At 52.2% G+C, this 15,577-nt stretch overlaps 1 protein-coding gene across 2 annotated transcripts in view; it reads right to left on the reverse strand.

The window, feature by feature from the left end:
- Positions 1-5,934: 5,934 nt before the first annotated feature.
- The window catches only part of ACACB (acetyl-CoA carboxylase beta), a 102,556-nt gene continuing 92,913 nt past the window's right edge, over positions 5,935-15,577 (reverse strand). For both annotated transcript variants that reach the window (XM_036904003.2, XM_057492197.1), the window contains 9 exons: positions 15,391-15,487; positions 13,726-13,822; positions 13,044-13,179; positions 11,823-12,000; positions 10,264-10,376; positions 9,158-9,312; positions 8,392-8,562; positions 8,147-8,283; positions 5,935-7,527 (listed from right to left, as the gene is read on the reverse strand). In XM_036904003.2, the coding sequence (XP_036759898.2) occupies positions 7,401-7,527; positions 8,147-8,283; positions 8,392-8,562; positions 9,158-9,312; positions 10,264-10,376; positions 11,823-12,000; positions 13,044-13,179; positions 13,726-13,822; positions 15,391-15,487 (1,211 nt within the window). In that variant the 3' untranslated portion in view covers positions 5,935-7,400. The remainder of the gene's footprint in view (positions 7,528-8,146; positions 8,284-8,391; positions 8,563-9,157; positions 9,313-10,263; positions 10,377-11,822; positions 12,001-13,043; positions 13,180-13,725; positions 13,823-15,390; positions 15,488-15,577) is intronic.

Genomic DNA, 15,577 nt, shown 5'->3' on the forward strand with positions numbered 1-15,577 from the left:
CCCAGGGGTGCCATTCCATGCTGCCTCTTTGGTGCAAACCCGGGAAGGTAACAAGGTAGGAGATGTGTCCTTATCGGCACCCGGCCCTGGGCTAGTCACTGCTATTCATTAGCTCAATCTTTGCAACAATCCTAAGAGGCAGGGCCTAGTTAATACACCCATTTTGCAGATAAAGAACCTGAAGCTCAGAGGAACAAAGGAGGTGACTTGCCATCCAAGGTAACAGCAAAGGGTATATCAATTAGGAGTCTATCGAACTCTTCATCCCACCCAGGAAGTGGCTTGTAGGCTCACTGGGGAGATCAGATTCACACACATGCAATGATTAGTAAGGAAGGGTTAGGGGATCATGGGGCTGGTGGGTGGAGGGGGGCAGGTATCAGGAAGTGCTGTGTGAGGCCCTATCTCAGGGGAGACCAGGCAGGTGGCAGGGAGAGGGTGCCTGTAGCACTCGCTCCTCAGCTTGGCTTCAGGCCCCACTGTGACCCAAGCCCAGACCAAAATAGTATCACAATCCCCAGCCACCCCCAGTGATCGGCTGGGTTAGGGGACAAGAGCCCACAGCCAATAAGCATCACCTGGGGACTCTAGAAGCTACAGGACAGGGGCATCCTCCTCCTGGGGTGCTAGACTGGGAGGATGAAGCCTGAGTGGCTGGAGAGGGCTGGGGAGCCCTTACCCGGATCTGACAACCATTTCTTAGCACAGGCAAGTGGCGCCAGGTCTGCACAGGGTCGAGGCAAAAATGCCAAGGTACAGGCTCACAAGCTGTGGGCAACAGCCCCGGCCACATCAGAGCCCCACCTGGGCAGGGAGCAAGCTGACATGAGAAGCAAGCATGGAGAGACCCGGGCGAAGAGGCTTCACTGAGGTCCCTCTGCAGCTGGGCAACTAATAGGAGCAAAATGCTAATCTCTGCCCTGTGAGTACCAGCTGTGTGCTGCACCAAGTTCAACTCCCCGAAACAGCACAACCCACCGTCGGTGGGATGGTCCCATTTCCCAGATGAGAAAACTGAGTCTCTGAGCTTGTGATCATGCATCTTTTCTCTCCTCACCATGAGAAATTATCCACATTCCAACAAGAAACCAGCACAGGCTGACGTGTATGCGCTTGCTCCACGCTGCGTGCACCGTGGCTTGGATTACCTCGTTTATTCCTCCTGCTCCCCATAGGGGAATGCTGCCAGTGTAGGCAGAATGGTCCCCACGGTGGCCACTTCCGAGTCCCCAGCACCTGTGATTTTGTTACACGGCAAGGGGCATTAACGTAGCAGGTGGCATTAAAGTTGCTCATTAGCTGCCCTTAAAGCAGGACGCACCTGGATTATCCAGGTGGACTCAATGTGAAGAGAGGGAAGAATCCAGAGGGGAGCTGTCAGCTCTGAAAACTCTACTGGTTGGCTCTGAAGGAGGAATGCAGCCTCCAGAAGTGAAATAAAGCAAACAAAACAGATGCCCTTATGTGGGGAGGTTGGGGTTCCTACGGAATCCTCACTGAACTTAAACCACCTGATGATGTGAATGGCCTGTTGCTAGGCTACCGCTTCCACACCTTTAGGCAATAAGCTGTTACTGTGCTATTCAGAGTGCTGGCCCAGTGCTCTGGGCGGAAGCAGAGACGCTACGCTCCACCTACCGCCGAGAGAACAAGCCGGGTAATAAACCCCTTTACCCCAAAGAAACGTTCCACTGTCATTTCTTTGGTCACACGGAATCCGCAGCGAATTTGCTGGGGGCTGAAACCCATTGGCAAGACACCTTAGAACCCCCCGGGGGACCGCAGCCCTGCCATTACCTGGTGTTAGTCCAGTGAGACCTATTTGAGACTTCCAAGCCCCAGAACTGTAAGAGAATAAAACTGTGGTTTTATGCCCCTGTTTGTGTTGTTACAGCAGCTGCAGAGAACCAGCACCCCTATTTTAGAGAAGAAACTGATGCTCAGAGAGGCTAGGAAGTTTACCTGTGATTAGTAGGGGGTAGAGATGAGGTTCCAGCGACTCTGCTTCCCCACTGACTATAATCCATGTCAGCGAGCGCTGATGCCATGTGCTTGCTGGTTGGAAGAGGAGCAAAAACTCCGAGATTACACAGCGGAGGCTTAAGCTCAGGTCTGGAAATCAGCCAGCCTCTGCCACAACACCTCGCTGCCTGCTGTTGTGTTTGCGCCCGAAGGGCAGCTAGCTGGTGGAGGTTTAGGGAAAGGGATAAATGAGCAGAGGTGGGAGAGGAGGGGGTGGAGCCTCTGGGCGATGCTGGTTGTGTAAAGGCTGTTCCTTTGAGGGCGGATGCTGAGCCTTTCATCGCTGGAGTCTCAGCCCCCTGAGCCCAGGGGTAGTAGGACAAAACCAAGCTGGCAGATGAAACATGGGCAGCTTCCTCCTCGGAAAGAAGGGAGGCAGGGCAGCCGGGCAGGAGCAGTGGGTGGGCGGGGCAAGTGGAAGCAGAGGCAGAGGAATCCCGGATTTAAAGGCTCACAGATGGGGTCTGCGTGTCCTGTCCATGACGTTTGAGGGATGCAAGCAAAAAAGGTTCAATGGCTTTTGAGTAAAAATTACTTCTAATTTTTACTCCACCCATTAGGATGGCTACTATAAACACACACATGCACACACACACAGGAAGTGTGGAGGAGGGTGTGGAGAGATCAGAGCTCTTGTGCTCCGGTGGTGGGACTGTAAGATGGTGTAGCCCCTGTGGAAAACAGGGTGGAGGTTCCTCAAAAACTAAAAACACAGAATTGCCATCCCACAATTCCACATCTGAGTATTTACCCCAAAGAAGTGAAAGCTGGAACTCGAATAGGTATTTGCACACCCACGTTCACAGCAGCTTTATTCACAGTAGCCGAAAGGCAGAAGCAACCCAACTGTCCGCTGATGGGCAAATGGATAAACAAAATGTGGTCTGAATGTGTGTGTGTGGCAGGAGCAGGCAGGGCCTTTGGGAGCCCCCATGAATGGGATGAGTGCCCTTGTAACAGACTCCAGAGAGCTCCCTCACCCCTTCTGCCAAGTGAGGGCACAGCGAGGAGTCTGCCACCCAGAAGAGGGCCTCACCTGGCCATACCGGCACCCTGATCGGGACTTCCAGCTTCCAGAGCCGTCAGCAACGCATTTCTGTTGTTTATAAGCCACCCAGTTTGTGGCACCTTGTGACAGCAGCCCAAACTATGACAGTGGTACACACGTGCAGCGGAGTGTTATCCAGCCTTATAAAGGAAGTTCTGACACATGCTACAAAATGCGTGAACCATGAGGACTTTATGCAGATGCAGTAAGACAAAGACAAACACTGTATGATTTCACATACATGAGGCTCCTGGAGCAGCTGGATTTGTAGACAGAAAGGAGATGGTGGTTGGCACGGGCTGCCCAGCACAGGGAAGAGGGAAATAGGAGTTAACAGACACAGTTACCATTTAGGAAGATGAAAATGTTCTGGAAATGGATGGTGGTGATGGTTGCACAACGTGAATTTACTTAATGCCTTTGAACTATACACTTAAAAATTTCATGTTATGCCTATTTTACCACAATAAAAAAAAAGGAAAAATTCTAGGTTCCTGCCCTCTGCTCCTGGATGTGACACCACTCAGATAGACCCCATAAGTTAGGGGATCACCAGATACAAGGTAACATGTGGCGTTTTACTTCATCTTCCAGAAGGGGACCATCTCTCTGCCAGTAGACTGCTCTCCAAAATCCACCCTCAGCTCGGCAGCCAGAGGGATCTCTAAGTATACCTTTCACTTTCAAATCCACATTTCATATACAGCATACAAAAGGGGGAGCACAGAGGCTGTGGGACTAGAGGATGGGCTCCTAACCCACTGCAGAAGTGGTCAGGGAAGGCTGCCCTGAGGAAGCATCATCTGAGTTGGGTTTTGAGGGATGAATAGGAGTCAGCCAGGCAAAGGCCAAGGGGGAAGTGTTTCTAGCAGAACCCATCTGTACTCACCTGGAGGTGAACAAGTGAACTGACAATTGAGTCTGGTTGGTGGGTGATGACAGGTTCAGTGGGAAAGGAGTGGGGGCTGGGACTGGCTCATGCCAGGCTTTATGGGATGGAGTAAGACCTTTGTCCTGGTGCATTTAGAGCAAGAAAGCATTTGGGGGAGATCCTCTGGCTGCTGAGCAGAGGATGCATTACGGAGGGTAGACTCTTGGCAGAGAGCCTCAGCATGGGTCAGAGCATCAGCTGCATGAGCAAAGCCGAGTGGGTGGGATGCCCACACTAGTTGGGTACTACACAGACTTTCCTGTGCCTGGTGGTCATTTGGGGAAACTTCCTGTGGTCTGTGTGGGTGATCCTAGTTCCCTTCATCGCATACCTATCACAGGCATCTTGAAAGGTGGACCTGTCTCTGAAAGAAACAGGACATCAAAACACATTTTGACATTTGTGGATTTAAAACTGTTTTGAGTACTTACGACCTCTGAGGTCTCCGCATGGTTAACCACTAACAGCTGTTGGGAAACCTGGACGTCAGCTCCTTAGGGCAGGAGTACGTTATCTTGCTCATGGCTGAGCCCCCTCACATGATGCTTGGCAGAGAGTACATGCTTGATAAATAATGATGAAACTACCTGGCTGGGGCCACATGCACTGCAAGGCTAGAGAATCCCTCTCCAGCCACACAGCTGGCCGCTTTGTCTCAACACAGCTCTGTCATTCTCGGTGGCTGCAGATAAGATCAGGAAGTGATTTAAAGAAAAAAGTGTCTTGGAGTGAAAAAAATAACCCTAGAGAAGTATGCTAATGCCTACAATTTGCTCTGAAATGTGTCGACATAAGAATGGATCGAGAAAAGAAAATAAAAGAATGGATGGAGAGATTGACAAAGGGATGGACAGATGGACCGACAGGCAGTGAAGCAAATACAAGAGGACTGTGTCTGTGACAGTGTCAGATGGTGGGTAATCTGGAGTCTGCTGTAAATAAATCCAACTTTTCGGTGTTTAGAGAATTTTGTATAAGGAAAAAAATGACCCTGGAATAAAGGCCAACTGACTCTTGGAGCTGAGAATGAAAATGAAGTAGAGGTTAAAGGAAGGGGCAGAAGCTGGGGTGACTCAGCAGGGGGGTGCCACGTTTGGCAGCACCTCACACTCATGACCTAGAAAAGCTGTATGTACGAGGACATGGGGTTCATCTGAGTGGTTTGGGGGAACCAGAACTGCTGATCGAGGAAGAGACTTTGGTGAAAGGATATAGGGCAGGTCGTCCCAGCGTGAGGCAGGGAAGTGAGATCTTGAAGAGGATCTGAATGGTGACATTGGCTGCGTTAGCCAGGGAGAGAGGGAAGGAGTGGGGCCTGGTCTGCAGCGTTCCCGCACCGCAGGATGTAACCCTTGGAACGGTTCAGGATTTAAGGGAATGCACACATAGTGGACTGGGTCTGCCTCAGCCTGGATGCCGGGCCTCACCTCTTCCCAGCTTGACCTTGGGCGAGTGTGTTCATCTCTGAGCTGGGTTTTCTTGTCTATAAAGGTGAGGGTAGAGTAGCATGCACCTCGGAGGCTCATGAGGGTCGTGTGGGACGAGGCTAGGGCATTGCACACAGCCTGCAGCCATTGCCCTGAGCTTTCAGTTTGGACCCGAGCTGCCCACCAAAGCCTCCGTCCACACTCAGGGGTCTGCTCCTTTCTCCTTTCGCCGGAGACACCTGTACTAAGTCCCCGCACAAGGAACGTCATCAGGGAAGCCACCAGCAGCTGTCTCCAATGGGGTGAACTCAGTATCCTCAGCGGGCAGACAGCCACTTATGTCTGTATTTGAAATCAAGCGGAAAAGACTAAGTAGTCCCCTGCGGCCTTTGGGATATGAACTTGACTCAGAACACTGTCCTCCTAGATGGGGACTTGCTCAAGATCTCAGCTGGTGTAGGAGGCCGCAGGCCTTTCCTGGCCCAGAAAGTAAGTCAAGGCCAAAGTGCTTTCTTTAAAAATCGCTTTATTCCACACATCTCCTGGGAGGTTCTCCCACCCACGGCTCCTAGGTAGCAGCTAGCCATGAATGGAGTTTCCCTCCCGAACTAATGGCCTTCCCACACACAAAACGATCAGTTCCCAAAGCAGCATGGACTCCCCCAGCCCACTGGCTGCAGGGTAGAACAACAGATGGCTCACCTTCCTCACTGCCCCATGCCACCTTCATCTGCCAGAGCTGTCACTGGCTGATGACCAGACTTCATAAACTCGGACATCCTCCAGCACCCCGGCTGGTGGGGCTTCCCTGGGCAACCCTGTTGGCCTCCAAACTGGCCAGGTGTAACATGGTGTCCTCAGACAAACTGCCCGGCAAAGCAGCAGAGAAGGGCCACATCCCCCCATCGCTGGCACCCAGGACCCGTCATGCTGACTCTGTGCCACCTTCAGTGCCAGGTGCTGCTGTGCGAGTCACGAAGGCCTCCCCGAGTAAATGGGTGCAGTCTGGTCCCTGGGAATCAACAGCTTTGCCTGGCAAGGGGGTGATGGTGGCCTGAGTGGGCCCTCCGAGGGGGTGGTGGTGATCGCAGGAGGGACGTTTGTAGGCAAGTGGGGCTGTGAGTTTGTGAAGGCTTCCCTTCTGCCTCGGAGCTCCCGGCCCGGGCAGGAGGGCCTGTGACTGGGGAGGGGGCTGGTCCTTGTTCTCCTGGGAGCAAAGGAGAGGCGGAGGGCTGTGAGCCATGTAGAAGCAGCCTCCAAGTGCCCTGGAGCTTACGGCCAGGAAATTCTGCTCATCTTGCTTTCTCCCTCTTGAAAAGAGAATCTCTGCTAATAAGGATTAAACATGGTCTGCCAACAGAACATTCCTAGTGATTCACTAGGGACCATTTGGGGAACAAAATACCATTTGATGCTCTTAATAAAAAATCATCTATACCCTTCTGTGGATAACTTGCCAGCATGCAAATCAGCATCATTACAAAAATAAGGTTTTTCTTATCCCTGTAGTTCTTCCCTTGGCCTGTTTATTCTGCTGAAATATTTAAGATGCTTACATCCAGAGTTGGTCTCAGAGTAAAAAAATAAAAGATTCCATGATCTGATACAAAACGAACCTGGTAAGAACATCTAGATCCTGCATGCCAGGCATTGGAAGGCCAAGGGCAATGGAGTGGGGGGGGGGGAGGGCTGCGTGTTGCATCCTGCTGATCCGGGGATGCAGCAAAAATGCTGTCCCAAGACACAAGACAGAACCCACTTCCCAGTCACGGAAGGAGGCTGCTGCTGCTTGGGAGGAGGTGCTCCGGGGCCTTTTATTGAGACAGGCGTGAGCTGGGGGCCTGCAGCCCTGCAGGAATGCCCAGCATCTTTTCTTCTTAAGGCAACCCCCCTAGGTCCCGGTGAGGGCCCGTGTGTGGTTGGTGGGTTGGCATGGTTTCTCTGGCCCGTGGTCCTGCTGGGGGGAGCCAGGTCAGGTGGAGGCTGGGCTGTCCATGGTGGACAGGAGGTGAATGACTTGGGTCCGCTCGGTCGGGCTGAGGAACTGGCTCATGTATACTATGCAGTCCACAGCCACCTCAGGGTTTTCTTGAACCAGGCTGCAGAGGACAGGAGAGAAGGCTTGGGGTCATTCCTACCATTAAGTTCAATGGGCCCTAGGGTGGCCCCTCAAATCCCTGTGCAGTGCCTGTCACATTCCTGGGGGCCATCAACCCAGAGCTCCCGTATCTCCTGCTGCGGTCACCTCATAGGGGACAGTCCCGTGGAGCACGAGGGGATATGGCGTGGGGATCAGAAGGCTTGAGAAATGACAGAGGACCCTGCTGGTCACTCAGCGCATGACCTGAACAAACAGCACTTCCCCTAAATCTCAGCTTCAGTCACCAAATAGGGTCCCACGTGACCCACTACCTGCCTCAGAGGGGAGCTGTGGCAATGAGGGAAGAAGTCCTCCAGAGAGGCTGATGCTAAAGGGGGCAAGCAGCCTAAGGCCGGGGGTGCCAAACACTCTCTAGCCACAACCCTGCACAAGCTCCCTTTATACTCCCACAAGGAATGGAGTCCTGAGCTGTGGACCCAGCACCCGAGGCCCGGCGACCACGCAGCGTGAAGGATTCGCGTGGTCATCGCGCGTTTGGTCAGGAGGCTGGAGGCGAATCCGGCTCCGGGACTTGCAGTAAGGGTCAGGGACGGGCGGGCGGGCCAGGGGCCACTCACCCCTGGATGGTCTTGAGGATGGAGTCCCGCCTGAGGTACCCGATGTTCTCACGGATGGTGGAGTGCAGGCTGTCCCCCGCCTGCCAGTGCTGCTCCAGCCACTGCACCACCATCTGGTTGTTGTCCCACAGGTAGGCCTGGGGAAGGGCGGCCGACCTCAGAGGGGGTCCCCACTGTGGGACAGGCCAGCCCTCATCCCCCATAGCATGTACCCAGCCCCGGCCCCGCCTCTGCCCCAGGCCCACCTTGACGGCCCCCTCGGACTCCACAAACCAGCGGCGCAGCATGGACTGGATGTGCGCATGGCTCAGCTCACTGCTGGCCCGCAGGACCTCCTGCGTGACCCGCTCCTCCAGCAGGAGGCGGCGCAGACGCCAGTACAGAGTGGTGCGGGAGGTCTTCCACTCCAGGACATCCTGCGGGCAAGCCCCAGGTCTGAGCCCCAGGAAGGCGCAGGAGATGCAGGACACTGCCTGGGACCCGGCCCCACACTGGGTGCAGGCTCTGTGGATCACTTTACAGCCCAGGGAAGTGGGGCGCCTTCCAGGAAGTGGCAGAGCTGGGACTTTGTCAGGCCTCTAGACTGGCTTGCCAGAGGCGTGGAAGGCTCGCATCAGCTGGAAAGGAGCTCTGGACACAGGGGTGGTGGAGGACTGCGGGAGGCCCTCTCAGGGGTGGGGCGGTAGGACAGGGCTGTGACCGTGATGGGTGAAAGCAGGGAGGGGGAGTAATGGTTCCCAAATCTAGCCCGGCAGTTACAGTCACACAGAGGCTGGCGGTTCCCAGACCTTGTTGCCTATTGGAATCACTTGAGGATTTGAAAAAATACTGATGCCTGGCTCCCACCCCCAGACGTTTGGTTTGGAAAGTCACCAGAGCACTAGGAATTTTTAAAGCTCCCTGGATGATTCTAACTTGCAGTGTTTGAGCCCAAATCTACTCCGTGTGTTGGAAAGCTGGTGCCCTTCGGATGGGCCGTGCACACTGGGCGCTGCAGCCTCGGGCTCTTACTGAGATGATGCCCTTCTCCAGCAACCTGCCAGGCGTGTCGTGGAGGTCAGCAAAGTGCACCGCCACCTGGTGGTACATGGGCAGCAGCAGGTCCTCCCGGGCCTTCAGCTGGCCCTCCAGGTCCTTGCGGTCCTTGTCGGAGAGCTCAGGCATTCCTGCAGGCAAGCGCCCAGAGCAAGGTTTGCAGGACAGGCCTAAGCTTTCTCTGTGATGGTCCCCCTTAATCCAGTTGCTCATACAACCCCCAAAACACACTCACAAGGGGAAAACAGCATTGCACATGCAATTTAAAATTTGCCCCTTTTATCAAAGCTACTGTGCTATACGACACTATCAATTACTATTTTTTAATACATATTGTAAACTATAATAAGAAACTATTATAAACAGCTCTATGCCAATTGAACAACTTAGATGAAACAGACACATTCTTTGAAATAGACAACAAACTCCCAAAGCTCACCTAAGAAGAAACAGATAACAGGAATAGTCCTATATATAGTAAATTAGATGAATTTGTATTAAAAATCTCCTATCAAAGATTTAAAGAAATAATGACAATTTGAGTTCAGGAAATAGGCAGGAACACTTCCCAACTTATTTTATGAGATCAGCATTACCCTGACACCAAACCAAAGAAATTATACACACACACAGAGTAATGAATCCCATGAATAGCACAGTTATAAAGACATTACCACATAATAAGGACTTTTAAAGTGAATTACATCTAAGGTTACAAGTGAAACAAAGCTATCATTCAAACAAAATTGGTAAAATATTTTATGTCTGATTCGAAATTGGGACATTTTGCCATGAAAATTCTTCATTTGGCCTAAAATGTTCTTCATTTGGCCTAAAATACCTCAATTGTTTTATGTTATGTGTGCTGAAAAATAAATTTACTAAGGCATTATTCATATTTTTTAATGTTAAAGGGGTTGATTTGCTATATGAGGAAATTTAAAACATCCCACAATTTTTGTGGCTGTGTTTTAATACGTCTTCACTTGATTTTTAACATACTAGAAATCTCCAATAACAGAGAAGGCTGAGTTTCTCTTAGAGGTCACTTCTCAGAGTTAATGCATTTCAGACTCTCTTACCTAGCTGTTGCACGAGCTTCTGGTAAATTGGGTCGATCCTCCTCATGGTCTTTATCAAATCTTTCTTCCGGAACTTAATCTCTACTGTTCCCTCTGGCTCCAAAATACTCTGCCTGAAAAAGAAGAGGTTGGGGGGTGTGCATGAAGGGTCCCCCGACAAGCAACAGACATAGAGGCAGGAGGGCCAAGAAATCTGGGTGTCATTTCTCAGCTCTTTCATGGACTCACTGTGTGACCTTGGGCAAGTCACTTACCCTCTCTGGTCATCTGCTTCTATATCCATAAAATGAGAGACAGAGCCAACTTTTTAAAACAAAGTTTTCTGAATTCTGGAAGGCTCTTTCAGCTCCAAGAGTATACAGCTTTCTCCAGAACAGTATAACCTCCTGTTCTTCAGCCACAGTCCTTTCTGACTTTCCTAATTTCCACTCTCCTTGACCCAGAGCCTGTTTCTTCTCTCCTTAAGGCTCACACAGACACAATGAGGAGTTCAACATGGTCCAGTATGAGCTGACCTCCCATTTCTAGCCCTTTCACTCAGCCCTCAGTCTCCCGCTGACCCCTTTTTTTCCTTGATAGCTTGGAAGCCCTTAAGAATACTGTATGTAGCTCTGAGCTTCCTGGTGGCTGGGGTGGAAAGTTAAAGATGACCTCAGTTGAGGCTGCTCATGTCCTGCATCTTCCTAGAAAGCTGACCTCAGCAGCATCCCATGAGAATCTAGGTAAACTGAGAAGGCAAGACAGGATTGGCTCATTTGCACCATATTACAGTGCCAAACATAATGACTGCTACACAGTAGGTACTTGGTAAATATTCATTGAATTAATGAATGAGTAAGAATGGATACAGTAAGGAGGTGCCCATATTGGGGCAGAAATACTCATGAGGCCTTTGTGTCTTGCAAGACATGTCGCAGACTCTTCACCTTGAAGGTACTCAAGGTGCTTATACTGGACTGTAAGTACTATTGTCATCTTTTCTATAAGAGTTCCTGAGATGACTTCCTCCTAAAAAGAGTGCCAAGAAAGTTTTCTCTCACCTAAAGAACTGATATCCTCTCACGGAAGTATTTAGTCAGTCATTTTTTCAGCCAGTATTTCCCAACCACCCACTAGGGGCCAGGCACTGTGCTAGGCCCTGAGTTATGAAATGAAATAAAACACAGCCCTTACTGGAACTAAAAGTTTGGGAGATGCTCAGAACCAAGTGAGAACTAGATGACTGCTCACATTCCCCTTTTCATCCTGGCTACCAGGAAGCTCAGGTCTTTTAGATCTTTCCTTATTTTTTGATTGCAAGTTTTCTTGGGAAGCAGATGAATATAAGTTGTGAAAGAACAAACAACAATTCCTCTGCCATCTTGGAGCCTAGCCAGAAACTCTACTGAGAAAATTTAACTGCATACTGGATTTCTGCTAGTTTCAGACTGGGGCTCTCCATCCTTTAGAAACTCAGAACACCTCCATGATTGCCAGCCAGTGGCTCAAAAGTGATGGTGCCTTAGAACTAGGAATGAGAACAAGTGAAGGCTAAGCCAAGCTGAGGGTGATACACCCACCTGCTGTCTTTGTCTGCGTAGATTTCTATGCACAGGGGGTTGATGGAGGCATCCAAGACCACCCAGGAGCCCCCCCGGAGCTCTGCACAGAGTGGGATATAGATCAGGATCGGCTGTTTGTACTGCCTGAGGCCATCCACGATGTAGGACCCAAACTTCAGCACCTGGTCATACATGTCTGGAAAGCAAAGCAGCCACTTGGTGAGGCGACTGTGGGCTCCAGCACCCAGCCACACGGAAAGCCAACAGCCTTCATCGTCCTGGGGGTCCTGAGAGAGCATGTTTAGCTGGGGGGCTTCACAGTGGAAAGAGCACTGAGCTGAGAGTCAGGAGGGGGAACCAGGCCTAGATCATTCCGTAACTGTCTTGTGACCTTTAACAAGTCACTCTTCCTGCCTGGGCCTCAGTGTCCCCACCTATAAAAGGAGACGTAGGGTAATTCCTAAGATTCCTTCCAGCTCTGACTCTGACATGCACTCACCCATGACTGCCCCTCCCTACCCTGCCGTGGCTAGCACCCAGAACCCTCCCCGACCATAACACAGGCCCGGCCCTCCTGCCCACAGCCAGCATGGCCCTTATTTTCTACCAAGACGGCACCCTGTGTGGTTACAATGATGCAATAAAATGAACCATAACTAATCACGCTGGGAGCTAACACCGTGGGCCAGTGTTTGGCTCATCACATCCTCACCTCGGCCCTCTGAAGTTGGTCCTGTCCTTACCCCACTTCACAGAGGAGGGAAACAGACCAGGAGAGGTTGCCCAGCCAGCCAAGATTCACACCAGGTCCGCCTGCTTCCCAGTCTGGCTCTTTCTGCCACTCCACTGAGAGCCACTGCATCTCCAAAAGCTCAGGAGGCTTTAGGTCCCTGGGGCTCCGAGTGGACCCGAGGAAGGCAGCACAGGCGTACCTCCTCATTCTACCAAGCAGGGAGGTAACGGTCCAGGTCACCGGGCAGCTTCCCAGGGCCACCCCTGCCCCCCAACGCCCGCAACCAATGGCGTGACCTCCAGCAAGTGACATGGGAAACCCTCAGTCCATCACTTGTGAAGTGGGTGGATGTTACCTGAACTGCTCTCATCTCTCAGGATTGTAGGGGGGCTCGGCTACAGCAGCAATGGAACTGTACTCATAAAAACAATGTCACCACCCTGAGACGGCTGCCCTGTCCTGGTGCGGACCCGCAACTTCAGGTACCCACAGTGGGGTGGCTTTACCTTTCGTGCCACCAGAGAAGCCCCTCCAGTTGGCAAAGATCATTAGGGGCAACTTCTCCCTGTTGAAGTCCTTGATGACCTGGGCCGTCTTGTAGGCCGAGTCTGGTAACCACACCTGGCCCGCCTGCTGGAGTATCTGGAACACAGAGCAACTGGAATCAGACTCCTTCCTGCAAGAGCAGCCCCAGGATGCAGGGACAGCCACTCGCGCTGCTCCCTGGAGGGTGGGCAATACGATCCGAGCGGGTGCCAACACCAGCGCCAGGGCTCCAGGGAGCAACCTGCACACTGCAGCTCAGGGACGTTCCTGTGACCCCATCTGCAGACTGGGCGGGTGGTGGTGGGGGTAGCGCCATGCTAGTAGAGTGACAAGGGCAGGCCCAGGCCCCGCCCTCTGACTCCTGAGCTCCTCCCAGTATGTGCTGCAGCCCATAGTAGCAAGGAGTAGGGGGCACGGAAGGCAGGAGGGATGTCTGGGGACCTGTCATCCCCTGAGGAGGGAGGAAGACAGTGGGGAACATGCATCCTACAGAGAGAGAGCCAGAAGAAAAGGCAATGAGCCCCCAGGACCAAGGGTTCCTCTCAGTCTCTGAGCTGGAAAGACAGGCATGCGACCACCCAGGACCCACTCTGAGCAGCTGAGCCGGAGGAAACAGCAGCCCCAGATCCATGTCCCCTTAACCTTGGCCTCAGAATCCAGGTTGGCAGGGTCTGCAGGCACCACCACCTCCACAGTCCGTGTCTCCACGGCAATTACTCCGACAGGGATCCCCCCAAGCCTGCGAGGTGGGGAACAGGGAAGCAGGGCATGGGCAGCACGCCTATGGACCTGGGGACAGATGGGCCCCCCAGCCCTGGCTGTTGTTCTATGGGCATTCTGGGTACATGCTCGCAAGGTCTGGGAGACGGCATCACAGGAGAGCGCTGGCTCCACTCTGGCAGGTTATTTTACTGGAAAGATAGAAGCTCCCCAAAGCAATACAAGCCTCCTTACTAGTTGGCAGGCTGGGAAGCTGTGCCCTTGGGGCCACAGCCACTGGGGGCTGGGGAGGCTCAGGCCACTGCAGGGACTAGAACCGTGCTGTCCACTAGAACTTTCTGTGACAATGCCATGTTCTCTCTCTGCACTGCCCAGTACAGCAGCCATGAGCTGCATGTGGCTACTGAGCACCCTCTTTCATTTTAACTAATTTAAACTTGAATTGTCATATGGCCAGCAGATGCCATGCTGGACAGGTCTAGAAGCCAAATCACATTTGGAAAGGGTAGAGGGATGCTGAGATGGAAGGGGCTTCTGCTCAGGGGATGCCATGACATCTGTAACTGTCTGCTTGCTACCGGCTGGCCCTGTGCAGGGTGTGTGTCAATGAATCGCTTTCCTTTACAACGTACGAGGCCAGCAGGGGGAACGCAGTCTTCCAGTAAAGGAGGGGCTTCCACATGGGAGGAAGAGATTCATCTCAGGCTTTAAAAAAGCGTTTTTAAAGTAAAGCACTTATGGAGAAGTGACTAAGTGCCAATACTAGGTTTTGTATGGAGTACTTTAATATTTCTCACCCAGGGTGTAAATAATAATAACAAGATGACTGCAGCCGCTATCGCTTATGCAGCATTTATGCTATTTTAAGTGCTTGACATAGGTGATCTCTTCTAATCATCACAGCAATCCTCTGGGGGTAAAATTATCATCCCCATTTTACAGATGAGGATGTGAAGGTCCAGAGAGGGTGAGGGACAGAGCTTGACCTAAAGTCTGACTCCAGAGCCTGGACCTGTGGCAATGACATCACTCCAGGACTCTGGGTGCTAAACTGTGAGGACACTCCTCTGGGCTCTGTATAGGAAGGAACTTTCCGGTAGCCGGAGCTGTCCAAAAAGATGGGCTCCATGGCTGAGGAGTGAGCTGCTCAGCTCTAAAGGCATCCAGGCATTTAGCCCTCCACCAGCTGTGGAATGCAACCGAGGTCCTGCTTACGACCCTCCTAAAACGGAATCCACCGTTTTGAGTGTCTGTGTAGTTTTCCGGTGAGAGCGCCCAGGGCCACCTTCTGATTCCCAGGGATCTGTGGCCCCATGGCAGGGAGCCCTGTTCCAGGGGTGGATGTGAGGGCAAAGGATCCTGGCCCCCAGAAGGAAGTTAGCTGAGATGGCTTCTAAGGCCACAGACAAATCAGACTTTATGAAGAAGCTCATCGACCAGAACTGCATCCCCTATATTAATTCTTCCTTTCAGAAAATCCTGGAACCAAGAAGAGAGGGTCATTGGGAGCCACCGGGGAGGAAAGAACCCCTGGCCTGGTGCCTGGGAGTTCCAGCACCCGGGGCAGCCGGGTGCATGCAGGGCTACCTTGCTCGGCCCGTCACCACTGTCTGGGCCCAGGGTGCCATGATTTCCTTGAAACTGCCCTGGTCGAAGAATCCACTCTGCCAGGATCCCTTCAGAGCTGCAGGCAGAAGAACAGAAGCCCAGGTCGAGGGCCCAGGTTGATGAATGTCCCCAGGGTCCACCGGAGGGGCAGACTGCTCTACAGTCT

Source organism: Manis pentadactyla, chromosome 14, assembly GCF_030020395.1.
Source record: "Manis pentadactyla isolate mManPen7 chromosome 14, mManPen7.hap1, whole genome shotgun sequence".
Classification (NCBI taxonomy): Eukaryota; Metazoa; Chordata; class Mammalia; order Pholidota; family Manidae; genus Manis; species Manis pentadactyla.